The 21,614-nt window shown below is 35.2% G+C and overlaps 1 protein-coding gene across 1 annotated transcript; it reads right to left on the reverse strand.

The window, feature by feature from the left end:
* Window positions 1-4,457: 4,457 nt before the first annotated feature.
* On the reverse strand, window positions 4,458-17,655 carry LOC100934316 (BPI fold-containing family A member 1-like). Its single transcript, XM_012540777.3, has 7 exons — window positions 17,484-17,655; window positions 14,412-14,559; window positions 11,895-12,005; window positions 10,594-10,740; window positions 6,355-6,427; window positions 5,988-6,051; window positions 4,458-4,528 (listed from the first exon to the last, which is right to left on the reverse strand). The coding sequence occupies exons 1-7, from the start codon at window positions 17,653-17,655 to the stop codon at window positions 4,491-4,493; spliced, it is 753 nt and encodes a 250-aa protein (XP_012396231.2). The 3' UTR covers window positions 4,458-4,490.
* Between the last annotated feature and the right edge of the window lie 3,959 nt (window positions 17,656-21,614).

Below are 21,614 nucleotides of genomic sequence, written 5' to 3' on the forward strand. Positions count from 1 at the left end.
TAACAACAGAGAGAGTGAATATGCTATATTGTATTCCACACGCTTTTCCCATGGTTCTCTCTCTGGGTGTGTAGATGGCTCTCTTCATCACTGCACAAGTGGAATTGGTTTGAATCCTCTCATTGTTGAAGAGAGCCACGTCCATCAGAATTGATCATCATATAGCCTTGTAATGTTGCTGTGTGATAATGTTCTGCTCATTTCACTTCGCATTAGTTCACATAGGTCTCTCCAAGCCTCTCTGAAATCATCCTGCTTGTCATTTCTTACAGAACAATAGTATTCATATACCATAATTTATTCAACCATTCTCCACTCATCCACTCAGTTTCCAGTTTCTTACCACTATAAAGAGGGCTACCACAAACATTTTCACACATATGGGTCCCTTTCCCTCCTTTAAGATCTCTTTGGGATATAAGCTCAGTTTCCTATATACTCTTAACAATTATTAAAGATTGTCATTCTTCTTTCCCATCATCCCCTGAGCTTTTAGTTATGGGTATTACATTTATCAATGTTTATCATATTAGAAATTAAAACATTTTAGTGTCTCATATAGTTCTGATTTCATGGACTACTTGAAAAGGTTTCAGGAAACACACTTTGAGAATTGTTGCCCCAAAACATTGAATCTAATTAAATATGAAAATAGGCAATGACCCAGATTAAGATTTTTGATTCTAAATTCTTACCATCCTTGATTGATTTTCTGGTAACTAGAGTTCACTCTTAAACTTTCACCAAGTTTCCTAACAGATAAAGGATTAGGGTGTGTATGTATGTATATGTGTGTTGGGAAGAAAAATGCAAGTCTTGTTACATAGTGATAAAACCAAGTAGACTTGCAGAAGAGCTGAGTGAGCTGAAAGTCCAATTTCTGCCGGCTATAAAAGAGACAATATGATGCTATAAACAAACAACAATGTAGAAATAGCCATGGAAATTCCCAGAAATGCTTTTCTACTTGAAAAATCCAAATAAGGAATAAGAATTTTCTTTAGAATATAAAATATAAAAGATATTTCTCATTTGTTCCCTCACATGGTTTCTGTGGATCCTTTTTCTATGGAAAATTCCTTTCTCCTTATGCCTAAATCCCCTTCTCAACCTATTGTGAACAAGATCTCCTTTTGCAAACTCAGAACTACTATTTCCTGCTTGGTACACCTCATAGTAATCTGTCCCTACAGACTTCAGGGTAATATTTGACATTAGGGCAACATGTTCTTAAAAAGTGAAAAAATAAGTTTTTGTCTTTAAAATATACTTTGATCAATATGTCTCTATATTAGTCTTAAATGTAATAAATTTAGAATGTCAGCAATTAATGTTTTAAAATATATGCTATTATTATAAAACCATTATACAACAAATGTTGAGAATTGCAATTCTCTTGACTTGGAAATTGCAGAACATTATCTGTGTATTTTAAAGAAATGAAGACCTGAATGTTAACTCTACCCAGATTTTTAAAGATACAATTGGATCAGGAAAAAAATGTTTTAAGTAGACTTTTGAATGATATAACAGACTTTAATTGTTATTTGAATAAGCCAGTAAGGTGTGCTTTTGAAGGCCATTGGAGTGGTTTTGTAAAGAAAAGAAGAAAGGTCTATACTTTAAGCATTTAAGCATATAAGGAGGCTTTTGGTTTCACTGAAATAAGAAGGCTATAGGGAAACTTCATGATACTGAGCTATAGTAATATGATTTGATAGGCTGAAATTCCAGGGCTCCAAAAGAGATGGGATTTGAGGTGGGGAAATTTGAAGAGGTTTCTAGTGGTATTTCTCCTATCTCTTATCCTCAGGGCAAATAAGAGGTTGGGGCAAGAACTTAATCATTCTACTAGTTATTGGAAAGTAAAATAGAGAAAAGAGAAAAAAAAAAGAAGCTAGACGGGTCTTTAAAATAAATAAATAAAATGTGTCTTTAAAAATAAGCTAATTGATAACAGAGGGTTCTCTTTTTTATTACTTAATTTAATTTATTGATCAATTGTTAATTTTTTATTAATGTAGTAATTTCTAGTAATTTTTCTAGTTATACATGCATATTGACTTTTAAATAACATATTTCTTTATGAATCATTTTGGGAGAGAAAAAAATCAGAACAAAATGAAAAAAACATGGAAGAGGAAAAAAAAGAAACGAATATAGCATGTATTGATTTACATTCAATCTCCATAGTTCTTTATCTGGATGAAGATAGCATTTTCTACCCAGAGTTTATTGGGATTGCCTTGGATCAGTGAACCACTGAGAAGAATTAAGTCTTTCATAGTTGATCATCGCTGTTATTGCTGTTACTGCAGAGAATGCATTCCTGGTTCTGCTTGTTTCACTCAGCATCAGTTCATGTAAATCTTTCCAGGCCTTTCTAAAATCAAATTGTTCATCATTTTTTATAGAACAATAATACTTAATTACTTTCATATACCACAACTTATTCAGCCATTCCCCAATTGATGGGCATCTACTCATTTTCCAATTCTTTGCTACCATACAAAGAGCTACTACAAACATTTTTTGTACATATGAGTCCTTCTCCTCCTTTATGATTTCCTTGGGATACAGACCCAGTAGTGGTACTGCTAGATCAAAGGGTATGCATAGTTGTATAACCCTTTGGTTATACTTCTAAATTGCTCTCCAGAATGGTTGCATCATTTCACAACTCCACCCACAATGCATTAGTGTTTCAGTTTTTCCACATCCCTCCAATATTTATCATTATTTTTTCCTGTCATCTTAGCCAATCTGAGAGGTATGAGGTGCTTCCTTAGAATTGTTTTAATTTGCATTTCTTCAATCAAAAGTGACATGGATCGTTTTTTCATTTGACTGTGGATGGTTTTAATTTCACCATCTAAAATTATCTTTTCTTATCTTTGACCATTTATTAATTGGAAAATGACTTTTATTCTTATAAATTTGAAACAGTATGCAATAAAAGTTATAAAGGGGCATGGAAAGATAGACTAAAAACCAATTGGAAATTAAATAATCTAATTCTAAAAAATGAGTGGGCCAAACATCCAACTTTTGTCCAGCCCCAACTATTACCACCTTTCAAGGACTTGACCAGTAAACAATGACTATTCCAGTAATGCTGAGACAGTGGAAGTTTATTGTAAAAAAAAAAAAATTGGGGAGAGGAGGAAGGAACACATTTCCCAAGAGATAATCTTAATGCAAGGACAATGCCTCCAAATCCAGGAGAAGATAATTTGATGGACCTTCACAGATATAAAACATTTCCTCTCTTCTAACACCAAATATAGCAATTTATCTCTGGCTTTGAAGTCCTTCAAATAGAAAGAAAATTTTAGGAGAAGCTTTTTTCAGGAGAAAATTCAGTACCGATGATTACCATCTTTTCCCCTTGGTCATGAACTGAGGGTTTTGGAAGTTTTAATCTTTTATCCCATGGCCCTCTTCCACTCCTTCCTCTTCCCTGCTCCTGCCCAACTCCTACCAAGACACACCTACTTATTCTCAAATTGAGAACTGGAACAGTTGATGTTGAGAAAAGTATAGGAACAAAAATCAGGGTATCTGATTTCAAATCTTAGAATGGTAGAGCTGAACAGACTTGAGAAAGCAGAATATCACAGCTGGAAAAGACCTTAGAACATAGATTACAAGAGCTAGAAGGACCCCTGGGGAGAACTAATCTAATCCCTTCAATTTATACCTCTGAGAGAAGACTTTGGGCATTTATCTACAATCACACAATCAAATGGGTAGAACTCAAATTATAAACTAGACCTCATAATCCTCAATTCAAACCTTTCTACCCTGAATTCCTGACATGCTCGTGTGTCCTTTTCCCAGATGAATAATATCACACTGTATAAAGAGATTGTGGGTATGAAAGAGGAGAAGAGAGGAAATGTTTTATATCTGTGAAGGTCCATCAAATTATCTTCTCCTGGATTTGGAGGCATTGTCCTTGCATTAAGATTATCTCTTGGGAAATGTGTTCCTTCCTCCCCTCCCCAATGGTCAAAGGAGATTCAGTATCTCCTTTGTTGTTCCATTTCTTTCTTTCTTACCTGCTCAGTATCCTAAATCCCAGGCTGTCATACTTTATTAGAATTCCTATAGACAGAGGATGACAATTCTGCTTCAAGTGATCATTGAGCTAGGTCGCCTTTTGATAGATCATAGATTTAGAACTGAAAAAGATCTTGGAGTTCATTGAGTCCAACTCTCCCATTTCACGAAGGGATACTAAGAGACCTTATATGATTTAACCAGGGTCATATATTTTAAGTATCTGAGGCAAGAGTGGAAGTAAAGTTTTCACGACTCCATTTGTAATATTTTAGTTCTGAGGAGCTAGGATTCAGTATTCTAGAGTTCAGGATCCCCCTTTCCCAGAACAAGTCTTTGAAAACCTCAATAAATCAAAGCAGTCTAGTTTTTTGAAAGGCAATCCTTACCTGTTTAGAAAAAAGTTGATCTGCCTTCTGGAAGTTTCATTAATTAACATTGAGATTATTTCCACATATTAGTGCATCTGAAAAGAAAGAACCATGTCTGAGACCAGGTGGAATTCAGGAGGCTCAAAAGGTCTGAGTCAGTTAGAGTTATGGAGGTGAAGGAAGTGAGGGAATTAGGACAACAAGTGGTTAATTTGGGGAATTGAATGAACCTTGACTTCATTTTGTGACTAAATTCTAGAGTTAATTCAGTTCTCTTTCTATTCAGTTATGGGTCTAATTCAATTTCTGTTTTGTAAGAAAATTTTATTCAGTTGTTAAGATTGAGAGGAAATCTTATTGCATTGTTTGAACCCAGTCCTATATTGCTGAAAGCTAGGCTACCTCTACCTGCTGCTTACAGACCTTTAACTAAGGACCTCTATTATGCTTAATAGAAACTCAGAACTAAAGATTGATTCAAGGAGTTTTCTTGTAATGATACATCATAAGAAACTCATACATTTCATCTGAAAACTTGCCCCATGCTGAATATTCAATTGTTATTTCCATGCTCCTTTGATTGTATAGGGACACTTGAAGGGAGTGTGATACCTCTTTTTCTGATTGCAGGGAATTCCACCTGTTGCTTCTCTACCTCCCTACTTGGAAAGTCCTGACCTCACCTGTCCTTCAATTAGAAATCAAGTACCAAATTTTATACCATGTTTAAATGTTTTCTTTTAATTAATTGATGTTATGTGATTAATGGATCCTTCTCCAAGCTAAGGAAAGAATCGGGTCCAGATTTTCTAGGTAATTGGCATGTATTGTTGAATAACTCAATATTCTTGGAAGCTTGAACCTTTGTTTCCTCTGTCATTTCATCTTTCACTTGCCACAGGGAAGAATGGGATTCAGCCTAGTTCTCAAATTAGAAGTGGTCAGAAAGGCATCTTCCAGTGGATTAGATTTAGCAGCCCCAAAGAAATCAGAATCTAACAGCACTTCATCATTTTTCCAAACTTTTTTTTCCATTAGAAATAGTCCAGTTTAATGTTTTGGTCGGGTCTTAAAACAGAGCATTATTTACCTATCCCAAACCCATTTTCTCACTTATCTCATTCATCAGTTAGTGATTTTTCTTAGGGAATAGTGTGAAATAGGAACCACGGAATGACATTGTATTAGCGATCAGGGAACCCTAGAATGAATTGAATTGTGTTCAGTTCAATAGGCTTAAATCTGGTCCAGGATTTTTCAAGAATCTCAAGAAGGACAATAGAAGAATCACAGAGTTTCTGTTTTTTAATTTTTAACTTTGTTACACGTAAACACCAGTTAGTTCTTTGCCTCTTCATAGCAGATTCAGGGAAGGGAGACAGATTAGAATAAGAATAATTGTCTTGTTCTATAGTTTAACGGGTAGTTGCCAATTTGTTCTTGATGTGAAATCCTTAAAACTCCTATGTAACAATGACAAAATGGCCAATAATAATCTGAATAACTTGGCCACTTAAAAATGGAAAGGAGAGACTGAGGAGAGTAGATACTTACCAACAAGAGCCGTTTTCAGCTTAACATCTAACTTTAATATGCACATGCTGACTGCTGAACAGAGCTGAAACACAAGTGCAGAAGTATGTTTGAGATCCGATTTCCTGAGGGAAAGTGTCTCTCAGTTATCAGGTATAGAAGAGTCTATAGAATAATGTCAGCACTGGGAAGAACCTTAGAGATCATATTACCCCACTCCTCATTTTTTTCAGAAATGAGAAGAGACTTGCCCAAATTTACACAACAAGCCAGAACCTGACAGCTTGAGCTGGAATCCTAGACTTTTGAGTTCTAGTCTGGGATTCTTTGTACTGCCCAGAATTCATACTAAAGAAGGGCTTGGAGGAATCTGCATGTGTTCACTTACTGCTTCCTGTACCAGTTGGGGAACCACAGCATTCAGAACTTTTGAAAATGCATTCAGCATAGCATCGAGTAGGCTGAGAGAAAAAAGACAGAAGACAGAAAATAACCAACCACTTTCTTGGGTGTGAGAAAAAAATCCCCTCTGTGCAAAGACTAGAGGCCTCCTATCCTGGTGGGAAATTCAGCTTAGCAGGTCCAAAAAAACTGCCATATGGCCAAAGGATATGGGAAGTCTCAAGTGAGATAATTGATGTAAAGCACTCTGCAAACTGTAAAGCATTACATAAATGTCAGTTATTATTATTGTTAATGTTCACATTTTTATTATTGTCTTTAGCTTACAGTTATCAGGCCTCCAATCTGTTGATGATTTCTTTCCATGAGTTTTCAGTCATGCTGAATTCAAATAAAATTTAGAGAGCAATACAGGGGAGAGCTGCTAAGAGTTTAACTACTGGCCTTGGGGTAGGGGTGGTGGTATTTGGAGAACAGGCAAGTATGCCCACATGTTTTTAAGTTTGATTTGTATTGCTAACACTTGATTAAGTCAATTAACAATAAAATGATAAAGCAAGTTCTGATTTGTATCAGTTGTCAATTTTTGAGATGTAAATGCTCATATTGAAAATTTAACTACATAAACTCTGACAAGTCAGTTAGAATTGACTCTAGTACACTCCCACCTATGACTGTGCAAAGGCTGAGTAATTAAGCAAGAGAAACATCTAGGACTGAATTTTTATGCTTATGAGGAGAGGACTCACAGAGAAGAACAAAAATGTTTAATGAATAAGGATATTCTTTCATAGGCACTATTGCTGGAAAGCAAAAGGCTATGGTCCTTTAGTCCATCTATTCTACTTCTTCATTTTGTGGATGAGGAAACTGAGCCTCAGTGGCTCATTCAAGGTCATATATAGTTAATAAGAAGCAGGCCTGGGATTTGGAAATTAGTCCTCTGATTCTGATACAGGGATTGCTTTTCTACTCTGTTATGCTGCTATAAGAAGGAAATATTGTGGTAATGAAAATGTTCCATATGTATCAGGAGAGGGATGATTTGAGTATCACATTTCCATCCTAAATAACCAGAAGAGAAGACTGTTCTATTTCTTTCTAACCTCAGCCCTAACCTCCAAATAGATTGCATCCCTTCATATGTGTATTTAATGAACTTAAATTAAAATTAAATGCCTACTGTGTTTAGAGTATAGTGCTAGACACTGAGAGAAATGCAAAAGCTCCTGCTCTCTTGGAGTTCAGAATTAAGTAGAATATGAATCCTATTAAAGAAGGCAAAGAAGAGAAATTGATGCTTGGAAAATAACAATCTCTCAGGTGTTTACAGTGTTGTACATTTACAAAATCTTTTTAAAATCTTTAAGACAATTCTTTAATGTTAATTAGGAAAAGATTATTTCTATTCTCCAAACTTACCAATGATTCCTTAATGGCTATTAGATTAGTAATTGATTTAAAATAATTAGATTAGATTATTAGATTAATATAATAATTAGATCACCTAAAATAATTAAATACATCTTCTCTTCAACATTGTCTTTTTTATTATATCTTTTTATTGACAGAACATATGCTTGGGTAATTTTTCAACATTGACCCTTGTAAACACTTCTGTTCCAACTTTTCCCTTTCTTCCCTTCACCCCCTCCCCTAGATGGCAGGCATTCGCATACATGTTAAATTGTACAATATATGTGTACATATTTATACAGTTCTCTTGTTGCACAAGAAAAATTGGATTTAGAAAGATAAAAATTACCTGGGAAGAAAAACAGAAATGCAAGCAAACAACAGAAAGAGTGTAAATGCTCTGTTGTGGTCCACACTCATTTCCCAGTAACACTGTCTTTTGTCATAATTTTCATCAAACTATGTTCTCTCCTGGTTCTCCTGCTACCTGTCTGACTGCTCCTCTGTCTCCTTTGCTACATCTTCCTCCAGGGTACTGAATACTAACTGTTGATATCTCTTGGGGATCAATTCTAATCCATTTTCTTTTCTCTCTCTTCACTATTTCATTTGTGCTATCAGCTCCCATGGATTCAATTTATTACATTTGAAAATTAAGATAAACTGAGGTATAAAGTTCCAAGCACATTCAATTTATTGGTAAAGGTAGCAATTACCAATAAAAAAGGTCTCTCATCCAGTCAAAAGATCACAAGATGGGGCTTATTAACCTTCATATAGATTTGAGAAGTACAAGAGAACAGAAAACAGAAAGTTTCACAGATGTAGAATGCTATGGTCGTTTATAATCTCAAGTAATTTAGATGACGAAAACAATATAATTGCCTGGACATTTTAAACTAGGAACAACCCTTCCTTCCATTCTGTTTACAGGAAAGGTTGAGCAGAGTCCATCTGCTCACTAGTTAAACAGAAGTAACAGATTTTTTGACCCCCACCTGCATTCTATAATGCTTAGTTTAATTGGGGAGCAGATCTCCTTTAACTGTCCATGGGTATGTAAGAATATATAGAGATAACCGTTTTCTTTCAATTAAAATGCTTTGTAGGAAAGCTTAATTTAAACTTAACTCAGGGAAAAATAAACATCTGGACTCATGAACTTCTGAATTTAACACAGACAAAACAACAAGTCTCAAGCAGTTATGAAATAGGATCCATTACAGAATTGAATCAAATATAAAATACTAAGTTCAATATTTGATTTTCTCAAATTATCATCTCTATGAGGATGATTGTCAGATCTATTTGCCCAACTTTAACCTTACTTCTGAACTTCCATTTCACATCTCCAAATACTTATTAGGCATCTCAAACTGATTGTTTCTTAGACCCCTTCAACTCAATATGTCCAAAATTGAACTCATTATCCTTCAACTCCCCTCTCTTCCTACCCACCAATGTTTGCAACTAAAAGGTGCTTAACAAATACTTATCGAATGGGAAACTGAAATTATGAAATACAAAGTATTTCCTGATATCCTAAAGGAGAGGAATAAGTTCTGGTTATACTAAAATCCAGGTTTACTGACTCCTAGAATACTTAGTTTCCTTAAAAGATCAATTCAAGGTTATCCAAAGACTTTCCTGGTACCTTCCTTCTCCTTCCCCCCAACTTCATCTTCCACCAAATTACCTTGTATTTATTTTGCTTATACTTATATGTGTTTATGTATTTGCCTATACAGAGAGGGCATGAAACTGTTTGATTTCTGCTTTTATATCTCCAATGCCTATGATTGTTGATTATTAACATAGATTTTTTAAAATACACACACACACATATATAATTTAAATCACATGAAATATAATCTTATAAAAATATATGAAGATATTATCCTATAATTTAGAATATAAATATCATAAATATGACATGCAAATATATATCATATTACAGGGGTCCTCAAACTTTTAAAATAAGGGGCCACTTCACTGTCCCTCAGACCGTTGGAGGGCCGGACTATAGTCAAAACAAAAACTTTGTTTTGTGGGCCTTTAAATAAAGAAACTTCATAGCCCTGGGTGAGGGGGATAAACATCCTCAGCTGCATTTGGCCCGCGGCCGTAGTTTGAGGACCCCTGAACCCATACGAAATAGTTACTATTACCCCTTACTCTTGAAATGACTTTCAGTCCTTTCTGAATGTAAACATTTCAAATGCATCTCCATCCCAGCACTGAAACCCCTTATCTCTAGCTCTTGTCCCATTTATTTATTTATTTATTTTATGTGTGTGTGTGTGTGTGTGTGGAGGTGGGAAATGAAAGTGGAAAGCAATCGGGCTTAAATGAGTTGCCCAGTTAATAAGTGTCTGAAGCCCAATTTGAATCAGGTTTTAGGTCTAGTGCTCTTATTTACAGGGCCACCTTTTTAAATGACTCCCTTCTTTATAAGAAAGTATATCTTTTTCTTGCTCCCTAACTTGCAAATAACTAACTTTTAAAACAGTATTTTAATATCTTTTTTATAAAACTATCTTTCCTAAATCAATCATTTCATAGTATATCTCTTAATAGATGTTTTCCTTGACTAAGCTAGGAGAAGTCCTTATTTCCAATAAGATTTTGAACTCTGTGTAGATTAATAGTGCAATTAGGGTATAAGAACCAGGTCCTTGCCACCCAGGATAGTGCTCCATCCTCCATTTGAAATCAGGCTATATTGGACTAGAAGAAAGGGAACAAATTCACAGGAAATATATGAATTGACTGCTAATCATGAGCACTACAAAGCTCTTTGATAACTCACCTAATGTGGGTTTTGACTTTTAAACTGACAAGGTTACTGTTACAACCCTGAATGACCAAGTAACCATCTTCATTTTCATCCATCTCTGTTCCAATTTGAAATCTGTTGTTCATTTCTATTTTGAAACCAATATTTCCAAGAGAGAATCTAAAGAAAGAAGATAGTTTAGAGAGAAAGAACTCCATTACTTATAGAAATCTATCATGGGATAAGATCAGAGAGCAGAGTTAACTCAACACTCCTGCTCACCAAACCCAAATGAGGAATGCAGCAATGAACATAGACAAGAGAGGAGTATCTTTAGATTCCTACTGAGATTTTTTTTCTTTGCTGATACTTTATGATTTCCAAAGCACTTTGAAATCTCTTATCATGACCTATTATTTTCTTCAGCTGATTGCCCCCTCTACCATTTCCTTTCTCATTATGTCTCTCTCCACCTACTCCTCTCTTTCTCATTCTTCCTCTCCCCAACTTTGTCTCTCTCTTACCTCCTTTTCTGATTCTCTGAGATTCTGTCTCTGTCTGTCTTTTTCTGTCCATCTGTCTCTTTTCCTCTGTCTTTCCCCTTCTCTCTTCCTCCTTTTATCTCTCTTCTTTTTCTTTTTCCTTCATTCTCTCTTTCTCTCACTTTTGCGCTCTTTTTTTCTTTTCCCTCCTTTCCTTTCTGTCTCTATCTCTCTGTGTTTTTTATTACTTTCTTGGTTTCTCTGTGATGCTTTCTCTCTTTTTTTCGTCTGTCATTTTAAATCTCTCTCTATATTCTTGTCCTTTCATTGCTATCTACTAACATGATTTTTTAAAAAGATCACTGGACCCATCCATATTCACAAACTATCTTCCTCTATCTCTCCCCCTTTTATTAAGGAGTCAAAATCCTTGAAAAAGTTGTTTGAACTTGTCACCTTCATCTTCTCTCCTCTCATTCTCTTCTCAACCCTTTATAATCTTGCTTTTGACCTGTCTGCTCAAAGAAACTCTATCTTCTCTCCACTCATATAGCTACTTCTTGATTCAGATCAGTATAACTTTCCACCTGACCTACTACAGTAGTCCTTCTACTTTCTTTCCTTCCTCTTAATCCATTATTCATGGAACTACCAAAATGTTCATCTTAATATACAATTCTGACAGCCTCAAGTCATCACTCAACAAACCCTGATTCACAAACTTTATAACTTATAAAGTATTTTCTTCATATTTGTCAAGAAACATCAGAATCATGGTTACCTAACTTACTTTTGCTGATCCATCATTTATTCCACTGAATTGAGATTTTAAGACTTACAAAGATCACTCACATGTTTGCTTCAATATCCAAGGTTGCAGGGAATGTTGCTAATAGTTGTTGATGTTTTTCTTCATTTTGTGTAATATTAATATTGAAGATTTGGGCCTCTATAATTTCAATCCTGAACAGAGAAGTCATATTATAGGTAAGAAGTCAATAATTCATGTTCTTCATAGATATAGCCCCATCCAAATTAAACCACTCCAGTATTTTAGCTTTCTATCAGACAAAGGCAAGGGGTTTTCAACTAAAGACCCTCAGGATTTTGAACTTTGACATCAATTCTCAACTTTGACATAGATTCTGAACTTTAACATTGACCCTTAACTGATTCTCTCTTCTAGCCTGATCATCTTATATCCAAATTATGGCTGGGCTGACGACTTAATTAGAAGGTCCACTTGGTAACATCTTTCCCAATTCGTTGTAATCATTCACCCTAAGTCATGAAAGTGAGACTAGACAACTCTAAAAGATTACTCCAGAAATATAGGATATGGTATGTGGCTTCTTTGCTTATTTGGTCAAGTTAAGTAACTCACTCCACTGTACCTAATGTTTTAGTTATTGAGCCAAGACTAGAATTCAAATCTTTTTACTTTCATTTCTAGATTTTTCTCCTCTACAAGACTTGCCTTTTATTTTAAGAGTTTATTGGGGGGAGTGAAAAATCATCAAAAGAACATCTTTATTTTCCTACCTTCAGGGACTATCACTTTTTTTATTATTACTGAATCAATCAAGTATCTGTCAATTTATTAAATACTTATTATGGTCCTAAATAATTGAAAGGCACTGTCAGAGATAATAAGGCCAGAAGAAGCCTTCGTCCTAGATTTTATGACACTTGGAGTGTAGATAAGGGTGGAAAACTCATGTGGAGGAAATAATTACAGAGTAGGATTTTTAGTGTTTTAATGTCTAGTCAGTTTTCACATGAAGTTCCACACAGAAGCTCAGATGGTATGGGATCATCTTTGAGGTTAAACTATTAATTCAACAAGAATATCATTAAATAATGGCAAGTCTTAGAAGGTTCTTGGACATGAGACTCAACTATCTATCAGGAAAGCATCTAAGAGGTTCAGAAAGTGGAGCGACTCCAAGATTAAGGGAGGTGAGAAAATCAAATTAGCTCTGTATCAGTTTTTCAATTGATCTTATTTTGTAACTAATTTTATTTGTAACTCTATTTTTGTATAACTACCTAAGCCCTTTTCTCAGTCTCTGATTGAGGAAACTTATGAATTCAAAAGTTCAATCTCTCTCAGTTAAATGAAAAAGTTAAGTTTTCCTATCAATCACTTTTAATTAAATAAAAGCTGACTAAATACAAAAGCAAATCACTTTTCATTGAAAAAAAAAAAACTGAGATAAGTTTAAAAACTCAGTGACCTTGTAAAAGACTTTAATTCAAAGGGAAGTGCTATCTTAGCACTACCTGAAAATGTTTTCATGTCAAGGAAACTTGTTATCTTCTATACCATTAATTATCCTAGTTCAATACTAGGACACTTATCATTATCTCTATCAACTAGCATGATGCTATTCCATGAAACATGTCATCTCTCGCTGTTGTTGTACAATTGGAGAACATTTGTTATTGACTATTAGTAACAAGATCCATGTGGACAGTATCAGTCAGTATTGTCAATATGGAAGGAAGGGTTGTTACCAGTCCATATCCCAGCCTTTCAACCAATAGTATTACCCCTGCCTCCATGATGCTGTCATTTCTTTAATGAATCATATTTTCCTCCATTTACCAACTTCTGTTCTTTGTTCTATGCTTATAAAAAGGTACTGCCTTTCTTTCTTAGAGTCTTTTGACTTGCTGAAAAAGTCAGTGACCTCCTTTATTAATAAATTCACACTTTACTAATAAACTGACAGTTGCTAGGTACTTTTTATTCAAACTGTCTTCATTTCAATTACAACAGAAGCCATGGACCTGGAGCTACAGATGATTAAAACAACCACCATATGGCATTGCAATGGAAACAATCTGTTTTACTTCACCTAGTACATAGTAAGAATTTTATAATAACAGATGCTTGTTTCCTTCCTTTTTTCCTTTTTTTTTTTGGCTGATAAATGAGAATACTCTTATGTGTCTTCAGGCTATAATGTTATTTCAGATCTTTCTAAGGGCATTATATCATATTGTAGATATAGTATGTTGAGTAAATATTTTCATTTATTTGTTTTTAACCAACATTTATCCTCTCACATGATCCTCCAAAACACATACGTAGGGCCACCTTCAGGTCAACTTAGTCCTCCAGAATAATAAACACTTTCTTTTGAGGAGAGCAAAAATCTTAACTTTGCCCCATTCACACTCTTCCCTGTCTCACCCTGCATTTGTCCTCCTTCTCTCCAAGTCAGACCTGACTTTAAATTGTTCTGTCCTCCCACAAACCTTCCCCTGATTTAAATTCTTCAATCTAGTATCCTTGCCACTGCCTGGGACTATCTGGTCCCCTCATTTGGGTCTGAAACTAGGCAATTAGTAAGGTGAACTCACGAAGAAATCTCCAGGCCAAGAAACTTGGCATCCACTCCTGCATGCAAACTTCCAAGCAATCCACCTTGAATAAGGTGAAAGGCCTCCATGAAGGGAAGTTTCTTAAGATTGTTGAGAGTATTTGTATTCAGCAGTTTGCTGTGTAAACCTGTAAATAGTTTCAAAGTATCAGTGAGTCTTAGGTTTAATTCTTCCTTAAAGAAGAATAGTCTAACAATGAGAACAAAAGAACTATATCTAGAATTGAAGGACATGGATTTGAATCCAGCTCTTCTTCTTAACACCTATATGGTCTCACTCAACTTGGATGTTCTCTCTAGAATTCAGATTTCTCATCCTAAAAGGATTTGACAATGTAGCTAATAGTTCTTAAATTTGATCCTATAAAACATGAATTGATTGATCTAATTTATTAGTGGAAGAATGATTGCCTATAGGCTGAGCAAAGCAATGATGGAAATTCATTAATGATCTCTTCAAATCTTCCAAAATTCAACAACCACAGCACCCTTAGATCTGATTTCCAGGTTCCCTCCTGACCTAAATCCTCCATTCATTTTAGTCCACATAATAGAAATCTATTTTTTTGATTTTTGTACAATTCTCCCTTTAAAATGCAAATGGATTTAGAAGAGATCCTACCTAGAAAATGACTTTTTCTAAGTTTTTGCTGCATAAAGGAGATAGACTTGAAAGTGGGGGTAAATTAAGAAGGGAAAGGAGGCTTACAAACTCCACTGACTTCTCAAATACTAACAAGTCCTCTTCTATGCTATTTTCATACATTTCTCCAAACATCCTTACCATGTGTAGAATAAATTAGTGTCTCCATGTTAAATCTCTAATTCTCCTTTCTTTAAAGCTTAACTTATGGGACATCTACTCCATAAAGCCTTCTTTGATTGCCCTTCGACAGAAATAATTCCTTATTACTGTTTCCTAGAATCTTTTGTCTATAATTCTCCTTTGACTTGTCATATTCTGTTTCATACACTATTTATTTGTGTATTTGTAAGCATAAGGGGACTGAGGAAAGGCCAAGTTGTAAAGGTCTTTAAATATCAAATAGAAAATTTCACATTTGATCTAGAAAGTAATAGAGACATTTATGGGTTGATGTGGTCCAATCTATAGATGATAAACTTCCTGAGAGATAGGGGTTTATATTTTTGTTTAATACCAGCCCTGAGCATGTCTTGATACATAACAGATACTTAATAAATGTTTGTTGCAGCACTTTTTGTGGTAGTGAAAGGCTGAAACAAAGATGATGCCTGTTTTAAAGAAGGCAATTACATGGTGCACTTGGCCTGAAGTTAAGACTTCTCTGCCTTAGTTCAAATCCAGCCTTGAATAATTACTTGCTATGTGACAATGGGCAAGTCACTTAATCCTGTTAACTTCAGTTTCTTCATCTGTAAAATGATCTGGAGAAGGAAATAGCAAACCACTCCATTATTTCTGCCAAGAAAACCCTAAATGGGGTTACAAAGACTTGGACATGACTGAATAAAAATTAGGTCTGGGTATTGAATGATGAAATTTTAGTGCATAATATATTGGGATATGATTGCTATAAAATGTGAATGTGGTTAAAGCAAGCAGCTTCTTCTTGACTTCTCTGTAACCCTCGTCAATCACCATCTTCTTGTTATTTTTCCTCTCTGGGTTTTCATGACATTACTCTCTCCTGGTTTTCCTCTTACCTGCCTGATCACTCCTCTGTCTCCTTTGTTGATTTTCATTCAGATCATGCTTACTGATCATTGGTCTTTGTCCTTGACTTTCTTTTCACTTCTCTTAATACTAGTGCTTAGTGATCTCATGAATTCGTTTCAGTCATCATCTCTGAGAGTATGATATATCCAGCGCTCAGCCCTCTCTTGCCATATTACCAACTACTTTCAGATGGCTCCTCCAAAACAGGTATTAGGTTTGTTTCATTTTTTTTTTATTACCACAACAAATCTATGTCATGTCTTACTTAATATATTCCAGTATATCTCTATTATCTCCAAGAACAAATTTGAGACCCTCCCCTTGCCATTTAAAGCCCTTCAGAACCTAGCCCCTTCCTACCTTTCCAGTCTTCTTATGCTTCAGTCCTCTTCATATATTCTACCATTCAGTGACATTGGCCTTCTTGCCTTTTCTGTAACACAATATTTCATTTCCCCATTTCCTGGCTTTTCTCTGGCTGTTTTCCATGCCTGGTATTATTTCCCTCTATACCATAATCTGTTGGCTTCCTGGACTTCTTTCAAAATGCAGCTCAAAATCTGCCTTCTGTAGATAGCCTTTTCATTCTCCTCAGCCCTCTGGTGGTACATGTCACCTCTTCCATTAATTTCAAAAGGGCACAATCCCTATTTTTGCTTTTGTGGCTCCAAGGCTTAGCATAATGCCACACATAGTAAGTTCTTAATAAAAACTAAAAAAAGAGTCAAATTATAATGACTAAAAATATCCTCAAAGAAAAAAATGAAAATATACCTCTCTTTCTTTCAGAGGTGAGATGGATACCAAGAGATGGAAATATTATATTTAAGGTTGAACTTGCTTTTGTAATGGTTATTTTTGCCAAATTATTAAATAGTTGCTTAAGGTCAAACATGTAGAAAATGGTATTGCTGGGATTGGAATCAAGGGCTTTGACTCCACATCCAGGGTTCTTTTCCTATATCACATTACCCCTGTAAGTCAATCTCCTCATTTTAGGGGAAACAATGAGTGGAAATGCTCATAAAAGATCTATGGGTGATTAAATATTAAGCTCAAGAAATGAATTGATTCCCTTCCTTTTTATATCCAGTTATCACAGATTGGTAGAGATACTCACTAGAATTTCTTGTGGGAATGGGGCTAATTTTACCACTATGCCTTCACCCTGCCCCTCTTAGAATTCTTATGAGATTTGGAGAAAATGTTATATTGATCCATTTTAAATCTCCACCCACTCCACAGATGACCACACATGTGTTTTACTACTACCAGAATTCCTTACAGTGAGCTTTTTACTTTCAGTCATAGATCACCTGGAAGCATATGGGACTGAGTCAAATGGCAACTTACTAGTAGCCACCTCTAAGAGTAAGCTTGGGGAGACTTCTGCCCGTGCTGATACTTCTGCCTGAACAGATGCTTTTGCCAGTGGTTGAGTCGAGATCAGTTTATGTCTTCTTATGTGGGCTGAGCTCTGTGTGAGCAGTCCACAGAAGAGTACAAGTCCCCAGATCTTATGCATCTTCTTTCCTAATATAAAATGAACAAAATAATAATGAAAAAACATTCTTTAAAAATATTTTCCTCAAAATTAAAATCTGAAGTAAATATGAGATTTCCCCTCCAAATCTGCATATGATGGTCAGAATACTCCAAATAATTTCACTGTTACTTCCATTCAAAACCAGATTTAAAGAATAAAATTAATTTGAATGAAAAAGAAATATCCCCTTCACACACACACACACACACACACACACACACACACACTCCAGAAACAAAGACCTTTGCAACACAAGAAAGATTTTTTTGTTAGGGTCCCCCTCCCCCCAGTATGTGTTTAAAGGAAGATGAGTGAGTTTTAGTACTCATTGGTTTGGTCTGAATCCACAAATACCATATTACTCCATATAAACTGTGAGAAAGGTCCTTTATTTTGTCTGATTTTCCTAAATCCATATATACACATGTGTATATTCCTGGCATTATTGCAAAGACTTAATACATTTCCTTCTTCTCTCCCTTTTTCTTTTCTACCTTGTATATATCTTATTAGATAGAGCATGGTATAGGCAATAGCAAGCCAAACTTGAAGCCAAAAAAATCTGGGCACATATCTGGCTATGCAAACACTAGGCACTTAAGTCTTAACCTCTTGGTACTATCCTTCACTTCATCCTTTATCAATAAACTTGCAGACCTAGTTCCTCCACAAATCTTTTAGGTTAGAATTCCATATTTTCCCTTCAGGGCTGAGTAAGTAACTCTTCTCTTTGCTTTATGTTAAAAACTATGTATTCTTCCTTTGGTTGCCCTTAAGTGTTTTAATTGCCTTTCTCAAGCACCTTTTATTCCCTGAACTGCACAGAGAGAAACAGTATGTTTTGAGGGAAAGAGCACCAGAATAGTTGGAACCCAGCTTCTAACCCCAGTATAATCAGAAACTTGCTGCATATTTTATAATTGTAATATTGCATCCAGCTCTGATATTCTAGGTTTTCAGGCAAGACTCTCTTACTCCAGGATCTTATTCAAAACATTATAGTTTAAAGCTTTTGGTTTGGTTACCAAGATTTTTCTGACATACATACATACTCAGTAGGGGTTTAGACTTTCGAAATAAACAACTGGATGAGTACCCCTGAATAAGGATAGTTCCATAAGACAAAGAGTTTAGTTAATCGGAAGCAACCCTATCTAAATGCAACAGTTTTATAGTTTATATCTACCATCAAGTTCTTTTTTATATCCGAATATCTTTCCTCTAATATACCCATCTCTGAACTGAGAAAGAGATGAGAACAAAAGGTTAAAACTGAAAGAAATCCTAGACTCTGCATAGTTCTGGTACAATCTTCTCATTTTAAAAGGAAGAAATTGACAACCAGAGAGGGGAAGGGACTTGATTTGGATGATTCTACATAATTTATAAAATAATAGTATTGGTCAATCAATATGCACTTGTTAAATACTTACTAAGAGTCAGGTACTATGTTAAAGGATGGGTATACAAAGAGTCAAAAATAGTCACCATCCTCAAGGAACTTATGAATATATATTGAAAACAAATGTACACTTCCTTAGAAATTTATAAATCCTGTTTGATTTTAAAACAGCTTTACTAAGATTGGTCATAGATCAAAAAAAAATCCTTTAGAAAATATTCCTTATTCAGCTTAATATTCCAATCTAGGAACAGAGGTGAACAGAGCTTTGGGGGAGGGAGGTCCTTAAAGCCTCATTCCCCATCCTCACCCCACTCCCCATCCCCAGGGATTTAATTAGCAAAGAAACTTCCTTCCTTATCCTCTGGAACTCCAAGGATAAGGGTTGAGCTGATGGGTCTCACCTGAATGTCTCTGAGAGTCTCAGCAGGAATTCGAGCTCTCCTTCTGTATCTCCTATCAACCTCTGCACAGGAGGGGCCCCTATATAGCAGAAACAGCTGGAAGAAGCAGGAAACTCAGAATCTGATGATGGATTTCAAGAAAAAGATACAGAATATTGTATTTATAGTGTCTCTAAGCATCCTCTAAAGTCAATAGTTGCTGACAGGAAAGGGAAGACAGGAAAGTCAAATGAGAGACAAATGAGACAGGAGGAAATTTCAGCCTGTCACTCAATTCTTAAAGCCTTCTTTGATGAATAGAAATGAGCTGAGGGACCCCTATTGTGTCTGGGTTTCCTGCAACTAGAAAGATCTGACTTTCAATGTGAATCATAGAATTATGGAAGTTGAGAACAGGAAGAGGCATCAGCAGCCTAAAACATAACAGAAATTGCTCAATCCCCATTATGATATACCTGATAAGTGGTCACCCACCCTCTACTTGAAGATTTCGAAGAAAGAAGAATCCACCACCTCTTCAAAGCAACCTATTTAGCTTTTGTACAGCTCTAATGTTAGGAAAAGTAATTAGGTAGTGTAGTGGATAAAGTGTCAGGCCTGAAGTCAAGGAGACTCATCTTCCTAAGTTCAAATATGGTTTCATATACCTTACTAGCTGAGTAACCTTGGGGCAAGTCACTTAACCCTATTTACCTCAGTTAGTCATCTATAAAAATAAGTCGGAGAATGAAATGGCAAGCCATTCCAATATTTCTGTTAGTAAGACCTCAAATAGAATCACAGATTCCAAGACAACTGAACAACAAAAATTGTTATGAGCCCCTTCTTCATATCTAAATTCGTTTCATTTCAACTTCTACTTTTAGGTTCTGCCTTTTGGATCAAATAGAAAAAAATTCCAAAGGACAATCTTTCAAAGACTTGAAGATTATGTTCATGTTTTTCCACTCTGAATCTTCTCTTCAATCTACAAAACAATCTAGTTCTTTTAATCCAACCTCATATATACTATGTGTGTGACTCTGAGTAAGTTAATGAATCCATCTGCCTCAGTTTCCTCATCTGTAAAATGAGGACAGTAATGGTACCTTCCTCCCACTCTTTTCATGAGGATCAAATAAGATAATAATTATAAAATGTTTTGAATATTAGATGGCACATAAGTACTATGTAAATGTTAGCTATTAGTATTAAGAAGAGGCCCTGACTCATGAAAACAAATGCTAATCATATCCAGAAAAAGAATGAATGGAGTTTGAGTGCAAATCAAAGCATACTTTTAAAAAACATATTTTATTTTTATTGGAGTTTTTTTAGGGGGAGAGAGAGTGCTTTTACAACATGACTAATCTGGAAATATGTTTTGCATGACTATATCTGTATACTCCATATCAAATGGGAGGGAGGGGAAAAAATCTGAAACTCAAAAAAATTTAGGAATGTTCAAATTTTTTTTATATAATTGGAAAAATACAACATAAAACATGATGTGCCTTAAAAAAACAAAGATGATAAAGAAGAAAAGATTGCAGACACATAAGAGAACCTTACCCTTGTGCTGGATGCCATAACATTTGCTAATCGGCAGTTCTATCATTCACTATCTGCCTCTAAGTCATAGATCCAGAGTAGAGAGAGGAAGGAACTTATGCTTAGAAATGGCATTCCAGCACAAGGAGTATTTTGAGCCCTAGAATGTGTGTCAAGTAAAGAACAAACTCAGAAATAAAGTCAGTCCTATAATTTATAAAAAATCAAGCCATTCTCCAATTGATAAATGGTCAAAGAATATGAACAGACAATTCTCAGACCAAGAAATTGAAACTATTTCTAGCCATATGAAAAGATGCTCCAAATCATTATTAATCAGAGAAATGCAAATTAAGACAACTCTGAGATACCACTACACACCTGTCAGATTGGCTAGAATGACAGACAAAGATAATGCGGAATGTTGGAGGGGATGTAGGAAAACTGGGACACTGAGACATTGTTGATGGAATTGTGAATACATCCAGCCATTCTGGAGAGCAATTTGGAACTGTGCTCAAAAGGTTATCAAACTGTATATACTCTTTGACCCAGCAGTGTTTCTACTGACCTTACATCCCAAAGAGATTTTAAAGAAGGGA

Source organism: Sarcophilus harrisii, chromosome 2, assembly GCF_902635505.1.
Source record: "Sarcophilus harrisii chromosome 2, mSarHar1.11, whole genome shotgun sequence".
NCBI classification, from domain to species: Eukaryota; Metazoa; Chordata; class Mammalia; order Dasyuromorphia; family Dasyuridae; genus Sarcophilus; species Sarcophilus harrisii.